The following is a 20183-nucleotide window of genomic DNA, read 5'->3' as shown; positions in this document are numbered from 1 at the left end:
CAAATCCACCCCAATCCTCAGCACACCACGCATCAAACAACACTAAATCCACTTCAATCATCACCACACCACGTATCAAACCGCACCAACCATATAACCACACAACCCGCGCCACAACCCCAGAGCACGTGGCCACCCCACGCTTCTAATCACACAAAACACATCACCTGGTCATAACCGAGCTTGTCATATCACACCACACTCAACCTAGCAACCCACGTCACCATGTCACACCACGTCACCATGTCACACCACGTCACCATGTCACACCACGTCACACCACATCACTCGAAACCACGGCACGCTGCACCACCCACCACAAAGATCCCCCACTCAGCTTGAACAGACTGCTGAGGCAAGTGCTGTTGCGAGCAATGCCGATGAAGGTCGGCACGGCATACCAGGTGGGTGGCCAGCACCTCGACAGATACCCGCACACACACAGGTAGACGGACGTGATGACCGTCCCATCCCAAGCGTTCCGGCTCTCCTGCGCATGTGGTAATGCTTACACACCAAACCGGGAACTCATTTGAGGTAGAGGCGACCTAGGGGAGGCCCAGGACCAGTTCAGACAATTGTCACTGGTGTTGGCTGTGAGCGGGAATCGAACTCTGGTCACCGGGTTCATAGCGCAGGGCAGCGCCCGAAACCGCTACACGACCCGCTCTCCATACCACCCACGTCACCACACACACACGAGCACTCTATGTGGCACCAACATAATTCCACCACAACGGTCCGAACCGTATGCCACGTGTTAGTTTCAGCCTAACCACACACCACCCCCACACCACCCCCCACACCACACACCACCCCCCCACACCACCCCCCACACCACCCCCCACACCACACACCACCCCCCACACCACCCCCCACACCACACCACCCCCCACACCACCCCCCACACCACACACCACCCCCCACACCACCCCCCACACCACACACCACCCCCCACACCACCCCCCACACCACACACCACCCCCCACACCACCCCCACCCCCCACACCACCCCCCACACCACACACCACCCCCCACACCACACCACCCCCCACACCACACACCACCCCCCACACCACCCCCCACACCACCCCCCACATCACACACCACCCCCCACACCACACACCACCCCCCCACACCACACACCACCCCCCACACCACACAACCACCCCCCACACCACACACCACCCCCCACACCACCCCCACACCACACACCACCCCCCACACCACCCCCCACACCACCCCCCACACCACACACCACCCCCCACACCACACACCACCCCCCACACCACCCCCACCCCCCACACCACACACCACCCCCCACACCACACACCACACATGACGTCCCACCACCGACTCCGCAAACCTGTCGAGTCGCGCCACACGTCACTCCACCCGCTAAACAATCCACGTCACAACACACGACACCCCCGTGCCACACCCTAACAACCCACACCACACTTCACGGCGGCTCACACATACCACCACCACCACCACGTCAGCCCCCCACTGCACGCCACACACAGCGGTCCACACCATAGCACACACACCTACACAGCACACACACCTACACAGCACACACACCTACACAGCACACACACCTACACAGCACACACACCTACACAGCACACACACCTACACAGCACACACACCTACACAGCACACACACCTACACAGACACACAAATATCTCAATATAGCCTTAACAGACTGTTGGGGCTGCTGGCACCTATGAAGGCTGGCACAGCACACGAGGGGGTGGGTGGCCAGAAACCACGCCCGGCCGCCTTTGTCTCCCCAGTGACGATGTTTACACACCTTACCAGGTACTCATTTGAGGCTGAGTCGACCTAGGGGAGCCCCAGGACCGGTTCAGATATTCGTCACTGGTGGTGGCCATGAGCGGCAATCGAACTCGGGTCGCCGGGTTCGTAGCGCAGTGCACTAACCACTACACTACCGCTCCCCACACACACTGTTGGGGCAAGTGTTATTAGCGAGCACACACACCCCACAGCACACATCACACGCCACATCACACACACAGCACACACACAGCACACACAGCACACACAGCACACACACACAGCACACACACACAACACACATCACACACACAGCACACACACAGCACACACAACACACCACACACACATCACACATCACACACACAGCACACACACAGCACACCACAACACATCACACACAGCACACACACAGCACACACACACAGCACACACACACAGCACACACACAGCACACACACAGCACATTACACACACAGCACATTACACACACAGCACACACACAGCACATAGCACATTACACACACAGCACACACACACAGCACATTACACACACAGCACCGCACGCAAAGCCCCCCCCCCCCCCAATATGGATCTAAAGTGCAGCCGCGTAGCAACCGCAGCGAAGTTGAACCGCGGGTTCCAATCAAGCACGTGGGATGGTCGCTCACGAGGCGGGGCGATGAGGGGAGGGAGGTGCGGGCCTGTGATGAGGAGACCGGTAGATTCACCATCGATCCCCATACTTCACCGACGATGACCGTCCCCCCCACCTCGTCATCTCCCGCCCCTTCGTCAGTGGAGCCGTTAACGAGGAGCGCCATCAGAAGTCGTTCCCCCAGGAGGAGCGGTCCTCAGTGGGGGTGCGGGGGGGACTGTCGGGGGGGGAGAAGGGAGCGGTGGAGACCTGTGGGGGGTTAGAAGGGAGAGTTAATATTTACTAATGTTCGTTATGCCACACAGCTGTGTCGCTCTCTTGCAGAAGTGACCTGGCGATCACAAATGATAGCGCTTCCACCAAGTGGCTTATCACGTGCAAACGTAGAGCAGCCAGATACTCTGAAATGCACGTTGATTCTAAGTGTGCAGGGAAAACCCGGAGAACCCGGAGAAAAGTCCACGCAACCACGGGGAGAGAGACACGCAAACTCTAAATATACAGCAGCAGCAGGCGTCAGGGTCGGGATCAAATCCATGACCTCCTGTATACCAGGCGAGGTAGTTAACATCTCTCCATCGTGGCACCCTGAGTGAGAGAGTGAATGAGACAATGAGATTGAGTGAAACACCCCATTCAGAGAGTGATTGCTAGATGATGATAATCGCATAGTGAACAAATGAATGACTGACCAGAGTGAATGAGTGTGATTGAGAGAACACCGGTGAATGAGAGAGTAAATTAGAATGTTATGTTGGGTAAATGTTATGTTGGGTAAACAGGACGAATCATCAGCACAAGACTAAAAGAACATCAGCTAAATATTTAATTCTCCCAAATACAACTGTCAGCAGTAGCAGAGCACGCGTGCCAACAAGGACACTCGATTGATTTTGATGTTGAAGTTCTGTGCAAAACTAGCTACTACTGATTTAAAGCTTTCGTGACTGCAGGGATTCATCTTCTTGGTTCTTTCGGTAAAGTCACGTAGAAGGGAAGTAATAAAATAATAAAAATAAAACATTATTTTATTACTTCCCTTCTACGTGACTTTACCGAAAGAACCAAGAAGATGATAGCTACTACTGGCCAAGACTAATTAGAGAATCTATCGAAATGGAAAGAAATAAAATAACTTTAACCGTTCGGATAGCTACCGCCTTAGTGCTGCGTGGAAGTGAATCATCATATAATACATTATTTAAATGCATGCCTACAAAGGGCAACATACTTCAATAGGGATTACCATTGGTACGGCTATTTTAATACACACAATAGACAGGAAAAACATAATGTACGTTGCCTCAGTAACCTCCCCCCCCCCCCCACATTGTGTAAGAGCGCAGAAGCGTGGTCACCACATCTACGCCTCGATATACGGAACGAAACAGGTGGACTTCTCTACAAATCTGGCTGTCGCCTGATCAAGCTGGTTGTAATTGTGAATGTTGTGGCTTGGCTCTCCAACACACCGGTTAGTGCTGTACTAGTATACTACACTATACACTACACTATACACTACTATACCACTACACTACTATACACTACACACTAGTGCTGTACGAGTGATGAATTGGCCATGTTCTGTTTACGTGACAACCCTTACTAGTTGGCTGTGTCGGGTGGTGGCGGATTTTAACCACGACACATTTATATATTTATGCGATCTAACCCCAAAAAAACTCTATTATAGAGTTAATTAGAACTTTGTGAATGAGACACCAGGTACAGGGATTGAGGTAGTGAATGAGGAAACGAGCAAATAAGACATGGAGTGAAATTGTGGTTAATGTGATAAGCGAGTGAATGAGAGCAGCAGAATGAGAGACTTGGAGACCAGCGAGAGATCAATCGGATGAATCAAAGAACGACATCACACCACAGAGTGAACGGTAGTGAATAAGAGTGAATTAAATAACAAGGGGGGATTTGAAAGAGTGGGTGCTAATAATTTGCATTAATCACACAATTATCGCTGCTCGGGTGGCCCCAGCCTTCGCGTCATCACTCGAACAAGAGGCCAGAAACTGTTAAACTGGAAGAAAATTGCAGTTTTCGGAAAATCTTTGGGCGACCGGGACGAACTTTGCGAAACCACGAGGACCATGCGAGCCCAGTGTCCAGTGCGCTACGCACCGTGAAGGGGCGGCTGATTCCCACAATGCCGTGCTTGCGGCTGTAGAACGCGAGCACATGCTCGCCACCATCGCGTGGAATCAGCTCCGAGTCGAAGCGAACCTGAAGCAACGCAGACAGCCACCGTGACGCAGTCACAGTGACTCAGTGTGACACACGGCGACACACAGTGACACGCGCTCCACGGGGGAGGAGAGAGCTAGCCTGCGTCTCCATCAGTTCTGGGGGGAGGGGGGCGGGGGGGGGGCGGGGAGGGGGGCGGGGGGGGGCGGGGAGGGGGGGGGGGGGCGGGGAGGGGGGGGCGGGGAGGGGGGGGCTCTCACCAGCCGGTCATCGCAGAGGCTCCAGAGTTCCTCGTCACGGGCCCACACGTACGACACGTAGTCCTTGGGGTGACGCCAGCCGACCTGCACACACGCGTCAACGCGCGCGTCATGGGGAGTGATAGTGGAGCGGTTAACGCGTCGTGGGTCTCCCCCTCCTAGGTCGACTCGGCCTCAAACGAGTACCCAGTCATGTGTGTAAACATCGCCACTAGGGAGACAAAGGCGGCCGGGTTTGTTGTTTGTCACCCACCCCCTCGTGTGCCGTGCCAGCTGACATAGGTGCTCACTCAGCAGCCTGTAAGACTACACGGGGGCCTTTTCGTGTGTGTAGGTCGTTGTTATTTACTGCAAGGCCCGCGGGCCGCTCCCCACACACCGACATACAAACACGAGCACACGTTAACATGTGTGTTACACGTGTGTTACATGTGTAACACACGTGAACATGTGTTACACAGCGGGCCCCTGACGTGTGGCTTACAACAATACACAAATGTAAAAACACCCATTGAAAGGCAATGTGGCGGCACTCACACCGATGTCTTATCGGCGAAAGCGTGGGTGCGTGCGTGCGCGTACAGCATAGAGCCCGATCCAGTCCCAGGGGTTTGTGGGAAAGCCCGGCTGCACATGGAGCGAGAGCTTGGCATCCCGCGCTGCGCTCCACTCCCCGATCGCCTCCACGCTCACCGGGCCCTCGGCGTCCACCTCTCCCTCCAGCTGCACCGCACAGCAGCCACCGCACGTGGTTACGGCAACCGTCGCAGCAGTGTCCTCTGCCGGCCCCACGGTGCGCGTTGCACGGCCACGCTAGCACTGTGGCTTGTCTTCAATGTGACTCTCTGTGTCTCTCTAAGTCTCTCTGTGTCTCTGTGGGTTTACTATACAGTCCATAGTTTGGGTTGGATGGCCACGCTAGCACTGTGGCTTGTCTTCAATGTGTCTCTGTCTCTATAAGTCTCTCTGTGTCTGTGTGTGTCTGTGTGTGTCTGTGTGTCTCCGTGCATCTCGATGGGCTTACTATACGGTCCATAGTTTGGGTTGGATGGCCACGATCGCACTACTGTGGCTTGTGTCTTTAATATTCCATTCACGAAGGAGATTTGTGCATTGGCCTGCTGATGATGTTCTGATGCTAATACTACTAAGCGTGTGTACACGGGACAGCCTCCGCGAGTCTCATGGCTCTGTTTGCAGCAGGGTCCTGCCAGGTGTTTGCAGTAGGGGGCGATGAGGGTGATGCCAGAACACGATGGCCTACACTTACAAATTACGTTATTTGTGAACTTATAAAGTGCATTGAGCGTTGTCTCAGGTTTAAAAGGAAGTTAGCGCTTTATATTTGACCAGTAGGGAGACAAAGGCAGCCGCGGCGTGGTGCTGGCCACCAACCCCCTCGTGTGCCGTGCCAGTCTTCATAGGTGCTCGCAAAGAGCACTTGCCGCAAATTTGTTAAGGCTACACAGGGGATCTTTGGCGGCCCCACCTCCTCGTGGTTCACTTTATGGTCCATAGTTTGTATTTCACGGTCTTTGGTGCATGGCCCAGCTACTCGTTGATACTGGGTCGTTTCACTTAACGAGTGTGAACTGCAGATGCTGAGGACAGGTACCTGCAAACACTGCGGTTCTTCACATGTGGTGTTACATTTGACGTTTTATTACTTTATTTTAAAATCATAATTTGTACTTCTCACAGAGAAAAGTCGTTCAAGAGTGGAGAATGTTGGGGCTGAAATGTACCTCGAACAAAGGCGGTGGTCACTGCGTCGCGTGCTTTCAGACGCGCTTTTGCGACCATCTGGAGCGCTCTTCGATTCGATATTAGGAAGCCACTGGAGCTTTGCACTTTTAAATCTAATTTTAAAACGCATTTCTTTAGAGCTGCTTTTTGTGCTTCGTTTGTTGTCCTTCCCCCGCACCTCCGATTGGCACAGTTGGCTATGTACGGTGCGAAAGAAGTTCAACATACACACATTCAACTCGGAAGGTATCTCGCTCGCGAAGCGAGACACGCGCCCCCCAGCGAGTCGGTTAAGCGGCGCTGTACCCCTGTACCCTACCAGCGAGACACGCGCCCCCCAGCGAGTCGGTTAAGCGGCGCTGTACCCCTGTACCCTACAAGCGAGACACGCGCCCCCCAGCGAGTCGGTTAAGCGGCGCTGTACCCCTGTACCCTACCAGCGAGACACGCGCCCCCCAGCAAGTCGGTTAAGCGGCGCTGTACCCCTGTACCTTACCAGCGAGACACGCGCTCCCCCAGCGAGTCGGTTAAGCGGCGCTGTACCCCTGTACCCTACCAGCGAGACACGTGCTCCCCCAGCGAGTCGGTTAAGCGGCGCTGTACCCCTGTACCCTACCAGCGAGACACCCGGCAGCTGGCACGCGACTCCGTCACCTGGATTAGGAACTCGGCGGCGACGGGTTTGTGGTCGCTGACGTTGCAATCCATGTGACTCGTGTAGGAGAGCAGCTTCACTCGGGCCGAGGGGGCGGCCGCGCCGTCGCCCCGGTCCTCAACGGCGCCCGCCCCCCTCCCCTCGCCCTCTGGCCCCGGGGCGTTGCGGGAGTCACCCTTGACCCGCCACAGCACGCGGTCGGTCCACGCGGGTTTGCGCTGCTTGCCGCTACCGATTGCGCGCAAAAGAAAACGAAATTAGAGCGAAAAGGCAAAGGTGCAGCCCTACAACTGCGTGCTCGTGCCGCTGCTGGCGGAAGGGGCCTCTGAAAGAGGGAGCTCCGATGAGGCCCACGATGGCCAGAAGTAACCCGCACACGAGCTCACCGCGCGAGATCGACTAACCATGACGTGCTCCTTTATATGGCTGCTACTGGGTGGACAAGAGGCCATGGTGGGCGGGGGATTATATCAACTCGCCCCCCATTGTTTAAACTGCCGCATCAGGAGATGGAGTCCGGATTGCAAGTCTCGTGGCGCTCAACTACTACACCAGGGTGGCAGCAGCCCCGTTGTAAAAACAACGATACGTGTTCCACTGACGCCAAGTGGTTAGTTACGCACCAATGGCCTAGACGTGACCCCAGCTTTAAAACCGAGGGCAGGGCCGTCCATAGGGGCGGTGAGGGGCCCGGGGAAAATCTCACCGTGCTGGTCTCCCCCCCCCAACTTCTTCACACTAAACCGGAAGTATTCCATCTGACACTGTGACATCGAAGCGCGGGGCCCCACAAATCGCGGGGCCCCCCAAATCGCGGGGCCCGGGGTGGTCGCCCCGATTCACCGTACCCTTGGGATGCCGCCGAGGTCGTGATGGGTATGATATGCCCCCTGTACCGTTCCCGTTCTGCCGTGATGTACATCGATGCCTACTTTTTTGAGGGCGACATTGTCACGTAACAAACAGATCGACCGACCGATCGATTGACCGAGGGGGATGAGAATGGCCAGTCGTGGTGTTCCCCGGGCGGGAGGGAGGTGGATCTGCGAGCCCCACGGGACACGGACTGCTGCCCTGCAACACGCGGTTCGGTCCCACCTGGTGTCGTAGGTGTTGGTCCCCTGGTCGAACTTGTACGTGGGGGGGAAGGAGAGCGGCCCCTCTTGAAAGTCGCGCAAGAACGCCTCGTTAGCCTTGGATATGTTCAGCTGCAAAGGGGAGAGCATATATATATATACACATTAATTAAATTGACGATTCGTTATGACGTTTGTTGTAAAATTACAATTTATTTTCGGTTTACATCTCCTTTGCTTCATCATTACGTTGTATTTTTGTGTTTTTTTTATTCTACATTGCGTATTTTTTTGGCGAGTCTGTTTGCCTGGCTGCCGCGTCTTGTAGCCTCACCACTCGTCGTTTGCAAGCCGAGCCGTGTCGTTCAATCTGCTGTTTGTTCCGTCACACTTTCGACTGTAAGCTCCTGCTGCCCCTCCCTCACCCCTCCCCACCTCACATGTCGTGGTGTATTTGGTGATGTTGGTGACGGTTGTGTTGACGATGGTGGTGTGACGAGAGGGATATTGGTCATGTGGTTGATGGCAGTGGCGATGGTGGCGTGATGAGGGGGATATTGTCGATGTGGTTGATGGCGATGATGTTCAGGAGGCCACGCGCCTCGTCCTTGCCCCACAGGAGGTGGAGGCGGCCGTTGTCGATGGAGTCGCGCGTGAAGCGAAGGCCGTGGTCGGCGATGCGGAAGTTGAGGTCGCCCAGGCAGAGCACGACGCTGTGGAGGCGTGACACGGAGACGCCCACTCACCGATTGGCACGGGTGGCTACGTACGGTACGAAAGAAGTTCAACGTTCACACCAACACTGAGGTGGCTGCCAAGGTGAAAGACAAGAGGCTGACAGCTGGGCCGACGGTCGCGTCTCCTGGCTTAGCGCACCCCAAGGACAACAAACTTAACAGAAAGAGCAGTTCAACCACCGTTACTAGATGAGGGCTGTCCCCAAGCCGCGCGGATCGTGGGGGCTATTCGACCATACTTCGCCTACTCTAGTTGCCACTGATATCAGCTGTAGCCAGCAATCGAACGTGCAGCAGAGGGTTCATATATGCAGCACCCTCACGACTACCATGAAGACAAGGATCCCCCATACAGCTTAAACAGGGCCGAGTTCTGTTAGCGAGTAACAGCTATGAAAGCCGAGTCGATGTCGGGGAGGCCCAGGACCGATTCAGACGATCGTGGCCGTGAGCGGGAATCGAACTCGAGTCGCCGGGTTCCTAGCGCGGTGCGCTAACTGCAACCCCACCGACCGGCGTGCGCATCCTCACTCGTGCTCCAGTATCGCGAGGCCGGCCCCGTTCCCGTCTCGGCCAGCCGCGTCCCTGCCGCCGCCGTCCCCGCCGCTCCCGTTGGCGTCGTTCTCCACCGGCGTCATCGCCGGTGCCACCGCGGGGTAGCGCTGCTCGTCCAAGATCCGCTCCAGAGCATCGAGGCGCTGCAGGTGGCCGCCCTCGTGCGGCGGGAGGTGGCAGTTGACGAAGCAGAAGGAGAGGCCGCAGAGCGACGCGCGCACGCTCACGCCGCCCTTGTTGCCCTGGACGCCGGCCGGGACCACGCGGAACGCATCACTCGCACGGCATGGAATGGAGCAGGTCACTCTTCCCACCCCGAAAAGATGAATCTCCCTGCTAAAACTGTCCATATGATAAGCGACTCCGTCGTGATTGTGGCCAGCTCGCTTCTGAAAGGAGCTATATAGCTCAGTGGGCCTTACCGGGTAAAATAAAAATAGTTTTAATAGTTGTAGTTTAATGTGACGGAGAGGTGGTGTGAGATGAGACAGGAGGTAGGGGGGGACGGCGCCAAGACCAATGTTGTCATTGTGTCTGTGTGTTTGCAGGTATGTGAAACTTATTTCGCACCATACGTAGCCAACCGTGCTAATTGGAGGAGCGGGGTACGCACCCAGTAGCCCCCGAGGCCCGTACGCGTGTACGCCGTGTGTACATCCCTCACGAGTGGCAGCAGGGAGCTCTGCACGAACACGAGCAGCAGCAGTCCCTGCAGACGCACCGACTCGCGCTGCACACACGCACACACGCACACAAAGACAACGATCCCCTGTGTAGCCTTTGTACGTATGTTGACCTTCTTTCGCACCGTACATAGCCAACCACGTAAATCGGAGGTGCCGAGAAAGAACAAACTAAACACAAATAGCAGTTCTAAACAAATTAGTTTTAAATATTGATTTTAAAATGCATCGCTCCAGTGGCTTCCTAATATCGGAAAGAAGACCGTTCCAGACGGCCGCAGAAACGCATCTGAAAACGCTCGCGATGCAGTGACCACCATCTGGCTAGTGAAAATCCGCTGTGATGAGCGGAGTTTGCGTGATGGTTTATGCTCCTTGACAAGAAACAGACTGTTGGGGGAAGCATCGTTAGCGAGCAATATGAAGGCCGACATGGCACACGAGGGTTGGTGTGGCGGGTACCACGCCCGGCCACCTTGTGTCTGCCCAGTGGCGATGTTTACACACCGCAGCAGGTACTCATTTGAGGCCGAGTCAACCGAGGGGAAGCCATGCACTGCTTCAGATAATCACCACCGTTATTGGCCATGAGCGGGAATTCAACTTGGCCAGCTGGACAGCCGGGTTCGCAACACAAGACGCTGACCCGGAATGCGCCCCGTCTCGTCGGCTCTCGGATGCTCAGCAAGAGTTGAGTCTGGAGAGTGCCGGGAGGGCCTCCCTGTGCGCGTGCTGGGGCCCAGCCCGCACGAACCCACGCTTGGGGGCCCTACCCGCCTGGGGGCCCTACCCGCCTGGGGGCCCTACCCGCCTGGGGGCCCTACCCGCCTGGGGGCCCTACCCGCCTGGGGGCCCTACCCGCCTGGGGGCCCTACCCGCCTGGGGGCCCTACCCGCCTGGGGGCCCTACCCGCCTGGGGGCCCTACCCGCCTGGGGGCCCTACCCGCCTGGGGGCCCTACCCGCCTGGGGGCCCTACCCGCCTGGGGGCCCTACCCGCCTGGGGGCCCTACCCGCCTGGGGGCCCTACCCGCCTGGGGGCCCTACCCGCCTGGGGGCCCTACCCGCCTGGGGGCCCTACCCGCACGTATCCGCGCGGAGCCAGCACGTCCATCAGGAAGCAGCTCCAGGGGTCGTCGACGAGAGAGTCCCGAAGAAACAAGTCCACACGCGCACTCAGCTCCTGCAGCCTGCGCACACAAACCAACAAAGACCCCCCCCCCGTATAGCCTTGGACACTGTTGTTGGGGTAAGTGCTGTTACAGAGCTCCTATGAAGGCAGGCATGGCACGTGATGGGGGGTGGGTGGCCAACACCACGCCCGGCTGCCTTTGTCTCCCCGGTGCTGATGATTTACACACCGTGCCAGGTACTCATTTAAGGCTGAGTCAACCTAGGAGAGGCCCGGAAACAGTTCAAATATTCAACGCTGTTATTGGTCGTTAGCGGGATTCATAACGCCGTGCGCTAACCGCTACACTACCGCTCCCCGCGCACACACGCACAGCCATTTTATCGCCCACACATAACGGCATTCATGTCAGAACTCAAAACACATCTCTCTACGCTTGTATAGAACAACTAACTCACAGCCACAACTTGATTTACATTTTTTTTTTAAAGGTGCTTTGGGTGGCACATTTGTGCAAGCAAGGCACCACACGTTGACATACTGGAGATCAGTAAAACCTACTGGACGTCTGTAAAAAAGAGCTCCACGGCTCATCGGATTCCTCCAGTCTAAATAAAGATTGTGATTCAGTAAAGGTGTGGCGGGTGGGGGGGTGGCTCACCCTATGATGTAGAGATGTGGTGGGGGGCCCTCCTGGCCCAGGGCGAGCAGAGCGTCTGCCTCTTCGGGGGGCTCAGCCGTTCCCACGTTCCATGTGATCACGCGCAGTCTGCGAGTCACGCGGCGACACGCATCGCGGATTTAACGGGAAAATCGCAGAACCCGGGCATCGTGAGACTCGCCATCGTCGCCGCCGCCATCGTTTCTGTATTCTCCCCATTACAAGACGCGGCAGAAAGTAAGATGCACCCCGTCTCCCCCCCCCCCCCCCAAACTTGTGGATCTTGAAATAAAAAACACCCCATTTGTATCCAAGAATACAAGGGTATGCATGTTGAACTTCTTTTGCACCGTATACAGACCACTGTGCTAATCGGAGGTGCAAATGTAGTGACATTAGACAGAACTGTGAGAACGATGGTAGCCGGTAGGATTACACCGCCAACATTGCATCACCTCTCCATTTACGTGCGGTGAAGAAGGGCCATCGGCCAAATCATCGCTTCTCATAACAAGATTCCTTTCAAGGCCACAGTCGTATTGATGAATGTGCTGAGGATCTTGTTGCTCGTTGGGGGGGTTAGGAGGGTGGGGGGGGGCGTGATGTCAACCCGGCGCACGAACCCGGCGCGACGACGCTGCGCACTTGCCTGCCTGTCCACGCGCCAGTCAGCCAAACGCTTTTTCTATAATATATTTCATCTGCAGTAATAATCACGTATATATTTTTTTCTTCATATAAGACGAGGATGTTGTGCTTGTGCACCACTGCCAACGCAGCAGCATCACAAATACAATTTGTTGCATTTCATTGACCAAGGCAAAGATTTTTCAAGAAAGTAAATTGCAAATCATGAATTCATAATTTTCCATGAAGATTTAATTTTAGATACCTTTAATATTATGCTGTATAACCAAAACTTTATTCAAATTTAGCTTGCAATCAATCCCCCCCCCCCCGACACGTTAAGGGAGGCGCGCCACCACTGATGGGAATTCTGGAAATGCTGGAACCAGGGGCCACAGACTGAGTGATTTCGCATCACTCCTGGAATTCAACAAAATAAATGCAGGAATTATGTAGCTCTCAGCACAGGGAACCAGGCATCAATGGATTCCAAAGAACACAGATAATGAGGATCTTGGGACTTTTACAACTGCCGGAAATGGAATCGGGTATTCCCAGGTATCGAGAGACTTAGCAGAATTCCGTTGTTCGAGGATTCGACTTATTCACGGGATTCCTGGTACCAGGAATTAAGAGGTGTTCTCACAATTTTGGGATTCGCGGCACCAAGAATCATGTTACAGCAATACGGATCAGAGATATCACCAAATTAATTTAACCTAGAACCATAGAATTCATGCCTCCAGGAATCAGGGATTCCAAGAAAATCAGGAAGCATACGATTCATGGCACTTGGGATCAGGAATTTAAACATTTGACAACAGCAGGCACGAAAAAATGTCAGTAAAAAGGAATAAGGATTTCCTAGATATCATGGGAAACTCGGAACTACAGAGCCACGAAACGTGTGACTTTAACAGCCAAGAACTCAGGGGAATTCACACCAGCCTGACGAAGCAACCCACAAGCCACCAGGGGACACCTTGTAACGTCACAACGAAACGAATGAGAGAACGGACGATCCGTTCGCACAACCAACTCACGGCACCTCATCTGCACCTCCGGCTCTCCCCGTAACGACCGCATGGCCCTGACCAGCTCGTCGAGCGCCCAAGTGGCAGCCGCTTCTTCTCCTCCCACCACCTCAGCCTCCTCCTCTTCGTCCCCATCGCAATAATCATCGGCGTCGTCGTCGCGCTCCCCGTCTCCGCCGCGGGCGAAGCGCCCGCCCCCCTCGCGGCACAGCACCAGCGAGGAGTTCCACGAGCGCAGGCCGCTCGCGCCCAACGCGGCGTCCCCGCCAAGCGGCCCGCCGGGCCACGGCGGCGCCGGCGAGTAGGCGCAGGACGAGGAGGCCGAGCTCGGGGCCCGGCTGCGGCGGCCGCAGGGGGTGCCGACCGCCGAAGACGCCGCGGTGGATGCCCCCCGCCCCCTCCGGCGCAGCACGAGGCTCACGCCCTGGACCGCCTGCTCCAGCCGGTCGAGTTTCGTCGACAGCGACTGCAGGCTCTGAGCGCGGTTCATGGTTGTGGTCGTCGTTGCCGCGGTCGTTGAAGAAGAAGCGTGGACGGATGGGCGGGCGGACGGACGGGCGGGCGGGTGGGCGTGGAGGTACGGCTTTGGGCAGAGTGCCGTGATCGTGCTGAAGTTGGTCAGGATCTTACCAGATGCAGCTCGAGTGATCGGGTTATATTGATGGATGAGCAGGAGCGGAGTAAATCTTGCTGGATACGTAAATATTGCCGGATGAATTTACAGCTGGATTGGTTATAACTGCAATGAACTGATACAGGACGGTCCTGGAGTGATTAAGATATCTCTGATCTTTCCAGATGAAGCTGAAGTGAGGAACGTCTTTGAAAACCGAGTTGTAGCAATTGCAATCTTCTGGATCAAGCTGGCACGATTGAGACCTTGCTAAGATCACGATGGCGTAATTGAGAGCCTGCTGGAGCGACCAGGAGTGTTCACAGTCAGACTGCGTGGGTGGGAGCGCTCACGGTCGTGCTTGATTGAGATCTTGGTAGATATCACCAGATTGTGCTGCAGAAAGTGGGATCTTGCTTAAGTTCGATGGAGAAATGCGGACCTTTCACGATCAAATTGCAGTCATCAGGATTATCAGTGAACCCTGCTGGATCATTCTGGAGTTGTCAGAATCTTTCCGGACCGTGGAGCATTGGTGGTTTTGCCGGAACGAGTCCTGGTATTACCAGGATGGTGTAGGACCTCGCTCTGAGTGACCACGAGTGATCAAGACGTTTCTAGATCTTGCTGAAAAGAACTGCAGCTCTGGATCTAGTTGAACTGATGTGGGTCTCCGGACCGACGATACCAATATGAATACGGCCTTTAAATCCAAAGCCGAACAACGATTAAGGATCGGGACGCTGCGAGGAGACGAGAGATACGGGGCGGGAGGGGGACAATCTTCAAGAAATACACACAGAGACAAAGCGAGATGACTGGACAGAGAGATATGGAGAGGTAGGATAGACTCAACAACATACAACCTACGCCTCGCAAGCGAGCCAAGTTAGAAGTGTCGCTCCCCGGTCACCCGCACAGCCTCCCCACACCATGAGGATTCCACCAGCCGCACCCCTCCCTCCCTCCCTTTGCCCACCCATCACACAGGGGGTTCAATGTGATTTTTCGGGCAGACCGAGTCACGGGGTCTGGTTTGGCGGGGGTGGGGGTGTGCGGGGTCTGCGGATGGGGCAAGCTATTCAATCGTGACCTTAATCCTGATCAGCGCCACGTGGGAGTCACCTGTATGGGATTAGTGAGGGCCCAGGCGGAGGGGAGGGGGGACTTGTGTAGGCAATGAAGAGGGGAGGGGGCTCAAGCGATTGGGCGTTGAAGCGGGAGGAGAGGAGATCAAGCTGGCATGAGTAGAGGAGACAATGCTTCTTCTATGCCGCCTGTAAGAAGCACCTTGTTCATTATAGTCTGGGCCCCATCACAGAAATGTGGAGTTTGGAAATTTCACAGTAGTTCAGAGACAGGTATAGTCTGCGAGGATTGGGTGAAAGTGCCAGATTGTTTCACGCTATCCGCCAGTCGGCACTGCGGTCAGAGGCTTGACTCTGAATTGGAAGGTCGCAGGTTCCAATCCCGGTTTGGGAATCCATTAAATCCATCATCATCATCATGCCTCCATGGTCGATAACATGACAACCATTTAGTGGGAAGCCAACAGTAGTTGTAGAATTGATGTACTCGGCTCCTCACAAACAAACAACTTGTAAAAGACCAAACGTAGAAGATTCTAAAGGTCCACCCTAAACCGCACTCACTGCACAAACCACAGCAGTAGATGCCAATACCTGACGCACAAATGGAAACATAAAAACTCTCAAGTAGCAGTGTGCGACTGTGGTCATCCAGAACAGACCCTACAATGTATAACGACGCGATGCCCGATCCACAAATACAAAGGAGACATCACAGCGATACACTCCGAAACATCCTGATGCGGTTATCTGGCTTGGCCACCTGAATGTGAAATTGTAGTTGTTGCTCTGCATCAGCCATACGAAAGACGAATAAGACTTGGCTCCTCCAGATAAATGTGGAATTTCAGCTGTGGGCTCTATTCAGGCTGCCAACAACGGAGATGAGCACTGCCCGTGAGACTATTAAACTGTGAGCCATTGTGTGCTTTCCATGTAGAGATCACCCATGTGATATCCCTGTGCGGCAGTTCCCTCCCCACCCACCAATGTCCACCCAGCGATATAAATGGGTGCACCAGTTAGTCAATCAGTAGGTCGCGTGTGGTGGGGTAAAATCTGGGTACTCCCAACTCTTAGACATCTGATCAGCATGGGAGAGTCGGCCAAAATACCCTCCCTCTAGCGGAGGCCCCTTCCGCCAGCAGTGGCATGAGCAAGACATTGCGGGGATGCGTCGTTACCTTTTACTGTGAACCACGTGATTGTTAGCTTAGGTCAGTACAGAGGTGAAAGGTTTATGTTCAAAGCTTAAGATCAAGCAATAAAGTTAAGCATTCGGCAGTGGGAGACGATAAAGGCAACGATGATAAGATTGTCAGTGTGTAATTATTCACCCGGCCATTCAAAGCATCACCTGATTCGGTGTCACGATTCCATGTACCATTACATTAGCTGGGCGGTGGTGGCAATATACGCGGCTGCCTGTAATCCAGCAATGTGGAGGCAGCAATGAGGGTTGGTGGATCACACACAGATGTTGTGACACTCCCTTCCCATGGGCTTCGAGGAGGTGCTGTACTCTGGCTCGCCAGAAGGTGGCACATCAATTTGTAGACTAATCTCCATCCGTTTCCATCTGCACAGGGGTAGAGTATTGGCCCCCTCGCCGCGCGGGGGTTTTACAACACTTGTGCAATCCTCCAACCCTCGCCGCCCCTACAGTGCTGGATTAGAGGCCAAGTATGTATGCATTTTGAACTTATTTCGCACCGTACGGACGTAGCAACCACCGCACGGTAAGAGGATGACCTCTGAACACTTCACACAAAGTGATACTCATTATTCCTGGAGTTTTTACAATGAAACTCCCAGCTCACTATTAACCACGGCTAGCCAGAGAGCCGGGCATTGTAGCCACACAGCATGCACCCGATGTGTAGTAGAGAGACCACAGGGCAGCATGCCCTAGTTGGAACAGCAGGCTGCCAACCTGCGGGGGAGTCACCCCTGACAATTTTGTCCACCGTCATCATCGTTCACTACTTCATATATCTCCTCGCAAGTATAAACAAGTCCCGAGGCACGGACGGAATGAAGGAGCAGATTTGAACAGAGCCTCTGCGAGTGGGCAGCAGCACACACGAATTTAAATCACAAATAGTTTTCAAGACAGCCAATAACATCGTTGTGGAAAAACTAGCTCCCTCAATTGTCATAGCCAGAAAGCACCGTACATCGAAATGCAAACACAGCCCATTAGGCTGCTAGGGGTAGAGCACGGCTAATGATTTGCATTGACGAGGCAATGCTGTTATCAGTGTAGGCTGGTGAACGGAGGAGGACCCAGGACCGGTTCATATATCACTCGCCTGTGTACACGAGTGTGTCAGTCTATGTGTCACTCCATGCAACTCTGTGGGTGTTTCACTCCGTGAGAATGTCTGTCGTTGTGGCAGTCCGTGAGTGTGTCACTTCGTGAGCGGCAGTGCGTGAGTGTATCGCTCTGTTAGTATGTCAGTCTGTGAGTAGGCCAGTCAGTGAGGATGGCAGTCCGACTACGAGTGTGGCCACCCGTGCCAGTCCGCGAGTGTCACTCTCAGCATGTGTCACTGTGTGTCATGGCAAGAGATCTCTTAGTTTGCAGTGGCGCAGTGGCTCGCCATACAGCTCGCCACAGGACTCTGGGGGCTGCGACTATAACGTCACAATAAGATTAACATTCCATGAGCCAGTAATCAGGGCAGTGTGGACGCATGAGGACACAAACCCTGTGAAATGCAATTCAGGACTTAAAAGGTTCTCATTAACAGTATTTTCCACAGCAATCTATAAGGATTTATGTTTGTACAAGCTAATTTGCCTTGTGTAAGCTGGCCTTGGTGAATCCATTGTTGAATGAAGGCTGTCCCTTGCTGTGCTGGTCGTGGGAGTGTTGTGTGATCATGCTTCACCACACAGGTCTGTGCGGCTTGGTGACCGATTGAGATATCAGTCGCCAGTGTGTCAGTCTGCAGGTCCATGGGTGTGTCAGTCCGTGAGTGTGTTAGTCCGTGTGTCAGTCCACGAGTGTGTCAGTCCACGAGTGTGTCACTGTGTGTTAGGCCATGAGTGTCAGTGCCTTAGTGTCACTACAAGATTGCGTCACCTTACGTTTACATGCGTCCATCTGTCAGTCCATTAGTGCGTCACGTTATGAACATGTTCACTGCACATGTCAATCCGCGAGTCAGAGCCCGGTATGTCCTGTTGTGCTGACAGCCCCACGCATCTCACCTGAGTTCCCGTCGTCTCTTGTTCGCCTCGGCCAAGCCAAGGCCCCTCGCCCCAGCCTCCAGCTCTCCCATCTGCGCTTTCCCTGCATCTGCCCTGGGCTCCTCCATGACTCCGGGTCCCCCTTAGCAGAGGGCAGGGACAGCCATTCAGTGTCACAGGCTGCGGCGGGGCTACATTACAACAACACCGTGATGCATACAGTCATCACTGTACTCCGGGCTTCACTGCAGCCGGATACATTGACTCGTGGTTGCACTGTACTGTGCTCCCACGTCTCCGCTCCCCGCCCTCGCCGCCCCGCAGTGACCCGCATGGGGAAGTATGTGGTCAGGTCGCCCGTTCAGCGCGCGAAGGCGGTGGGAGGCCCCGAGCAGTGGACTGCCAACGCAGGCTGTGCATGTCCATACTTAGCACAGCATCACGGTCAGCACTGGGTCGATTATATCTGTGTGATTCGCAATGATTTGCTTTCACAATACAGCAAATGTTTCATTTGCAAGTCTAACAATGCTACGGCTTTGATTGTATGTACAGTAACTACAGTATTTATAACGGACCCAGGGTCTGATTACAGAGATCGATGCGAAGGCGTCTCCCCGATCTAAGCAGCAGCGTTGAGCGGCGCCGTGCACCTGCTGGCTTCCATGAGCCGACGGTGGAAACTCCACACTCCCATGGCCGGGGCCAGTGAGATGTACAAAGTCACGTGTCATACCCGCCGCGCCGATCAGTCAACACGCACACAGTAGAACTACGTCACAACGCCTAAGATAACCCGATTTGTTCACGCTGATGTATTACCGCTGCTGTTGTCGCTATTGTCATCGGTGCTGAGCCGCAGAGGTCAATGCTTGTTGTAGTCGCCGTTGTTTTAGGGGAACCGTCAACGCCAAGCCGCGATCACGCAGATACCGACCTTTGACCCGGAAGACGACGAATCCCGGTGATGACGTCGCGGGTGCAGCGAGGGGCGGCCATGTTGGTTAGGAAACTGAGGGGTAGGGACGTCTCGTGCCTGTTCGTCATTGCCCCCCCTCCCTTACAAAGATGGACGCCCGCATTCAAATCAGAAAACTGCGATTGAGAGCGGAGAAATCCGATGAGCGACGAAGCTCGTTTTAAACAGATGTGCAGTACGGGCAGGTCAGAACGTGAGAATAATACAAAACACGAAAGGAGTGCAAAGTATAGGAAACGTAAACAAATCTTTAAAGCTTCAAATCAAGATTAAATCCTTAAAAATATATGAAACTAAACTATTTGTATATTATACCACGTCAAGCCCATTGAGCTATTAGCTTCTTTTTCAGAAGCTACCTGGCCACAACTGATAAGCTCAACGAGATGGTTTATAATGTGTAACTTTATAGCAGCCAAATCAAAATAATGTAAACACGTGTTTCAGGTCTCGCCTGGTCACAGGAACTAAATGTGAAACCAC

The 20183-nt window shown here is 54.4% G+C and overlaps 1 protein-coding gene across 4 annotated transcripts; it reads right to left on the bottom strand.

The window, feature by feature from the left end:
• Positions 1-1304: 1304 nt before the first annotated feature.
• On the bottom strand, positions 1305-19680 carry LOC144740813 (inositol polyphosphate 5-phosphatase K-like). Of its 4 annotated transcripts, none has more exons than XM_078623534.1 (13): positions 19659-19680; positions 18743-18863; positions 12165-12272; positions 11453-11561; positions 10304-10420; positions 9667-9932; positions 9000-9111; positions 8421-8530; positions 7322-7550; positions 5504-5644; positions 4922-5005; positions 4599-4700; positions 1305-2711 (listed from the first exon to the last, which is right to left on the bottom strand). In XM_078623534.1, exons 2-13 carry the CDS (start codon positions 18847-18849, stop codon positions 2628-2630), a joined length of 1569 nt encoding a protein of 522 aa, XP_078479660.1. In that variant the 5' UTR covers positions 18850-18863; positions 19659-19680; the 3' UTR covers positions 1305-2627. The 4 variants fall into 4 exon arrangements, with proteins under 4 accessions (XP_078479660.1, XP_078479658.1, XP_078479659.1 ...); XM_078623532.1 differs by having other exon boundaries at positions 19544-19661; XM_078623533.1 differs by lacking the exon at positions 19659-19680 and adding an exon at positions 19315-19525.
• Between the last annotated feature and the right edge of the window lie 503 nt (positions 19681-20183).

The sequence above is a fragment of the Lampetra planeri genome, unplaced genomic scaffold, assembly GCF_965212315.1.
Source record: "Lampetra planeri unplaced genomic scaffold, kcLamPlan1.2.h2 scaffold_306, whole genome shotgun sequence".
Classification (NCBI taxonomy): domain Eukaryota; kingdom Metazoa; phylum Chordata; class Hyperoartia; order Petromyzontiformes; family Petromyzontidae; genus Lampetra; species Lampetra planeri.
This window is presented reverse-complemented; position numbering and strand designations above follow the sequence as displayed.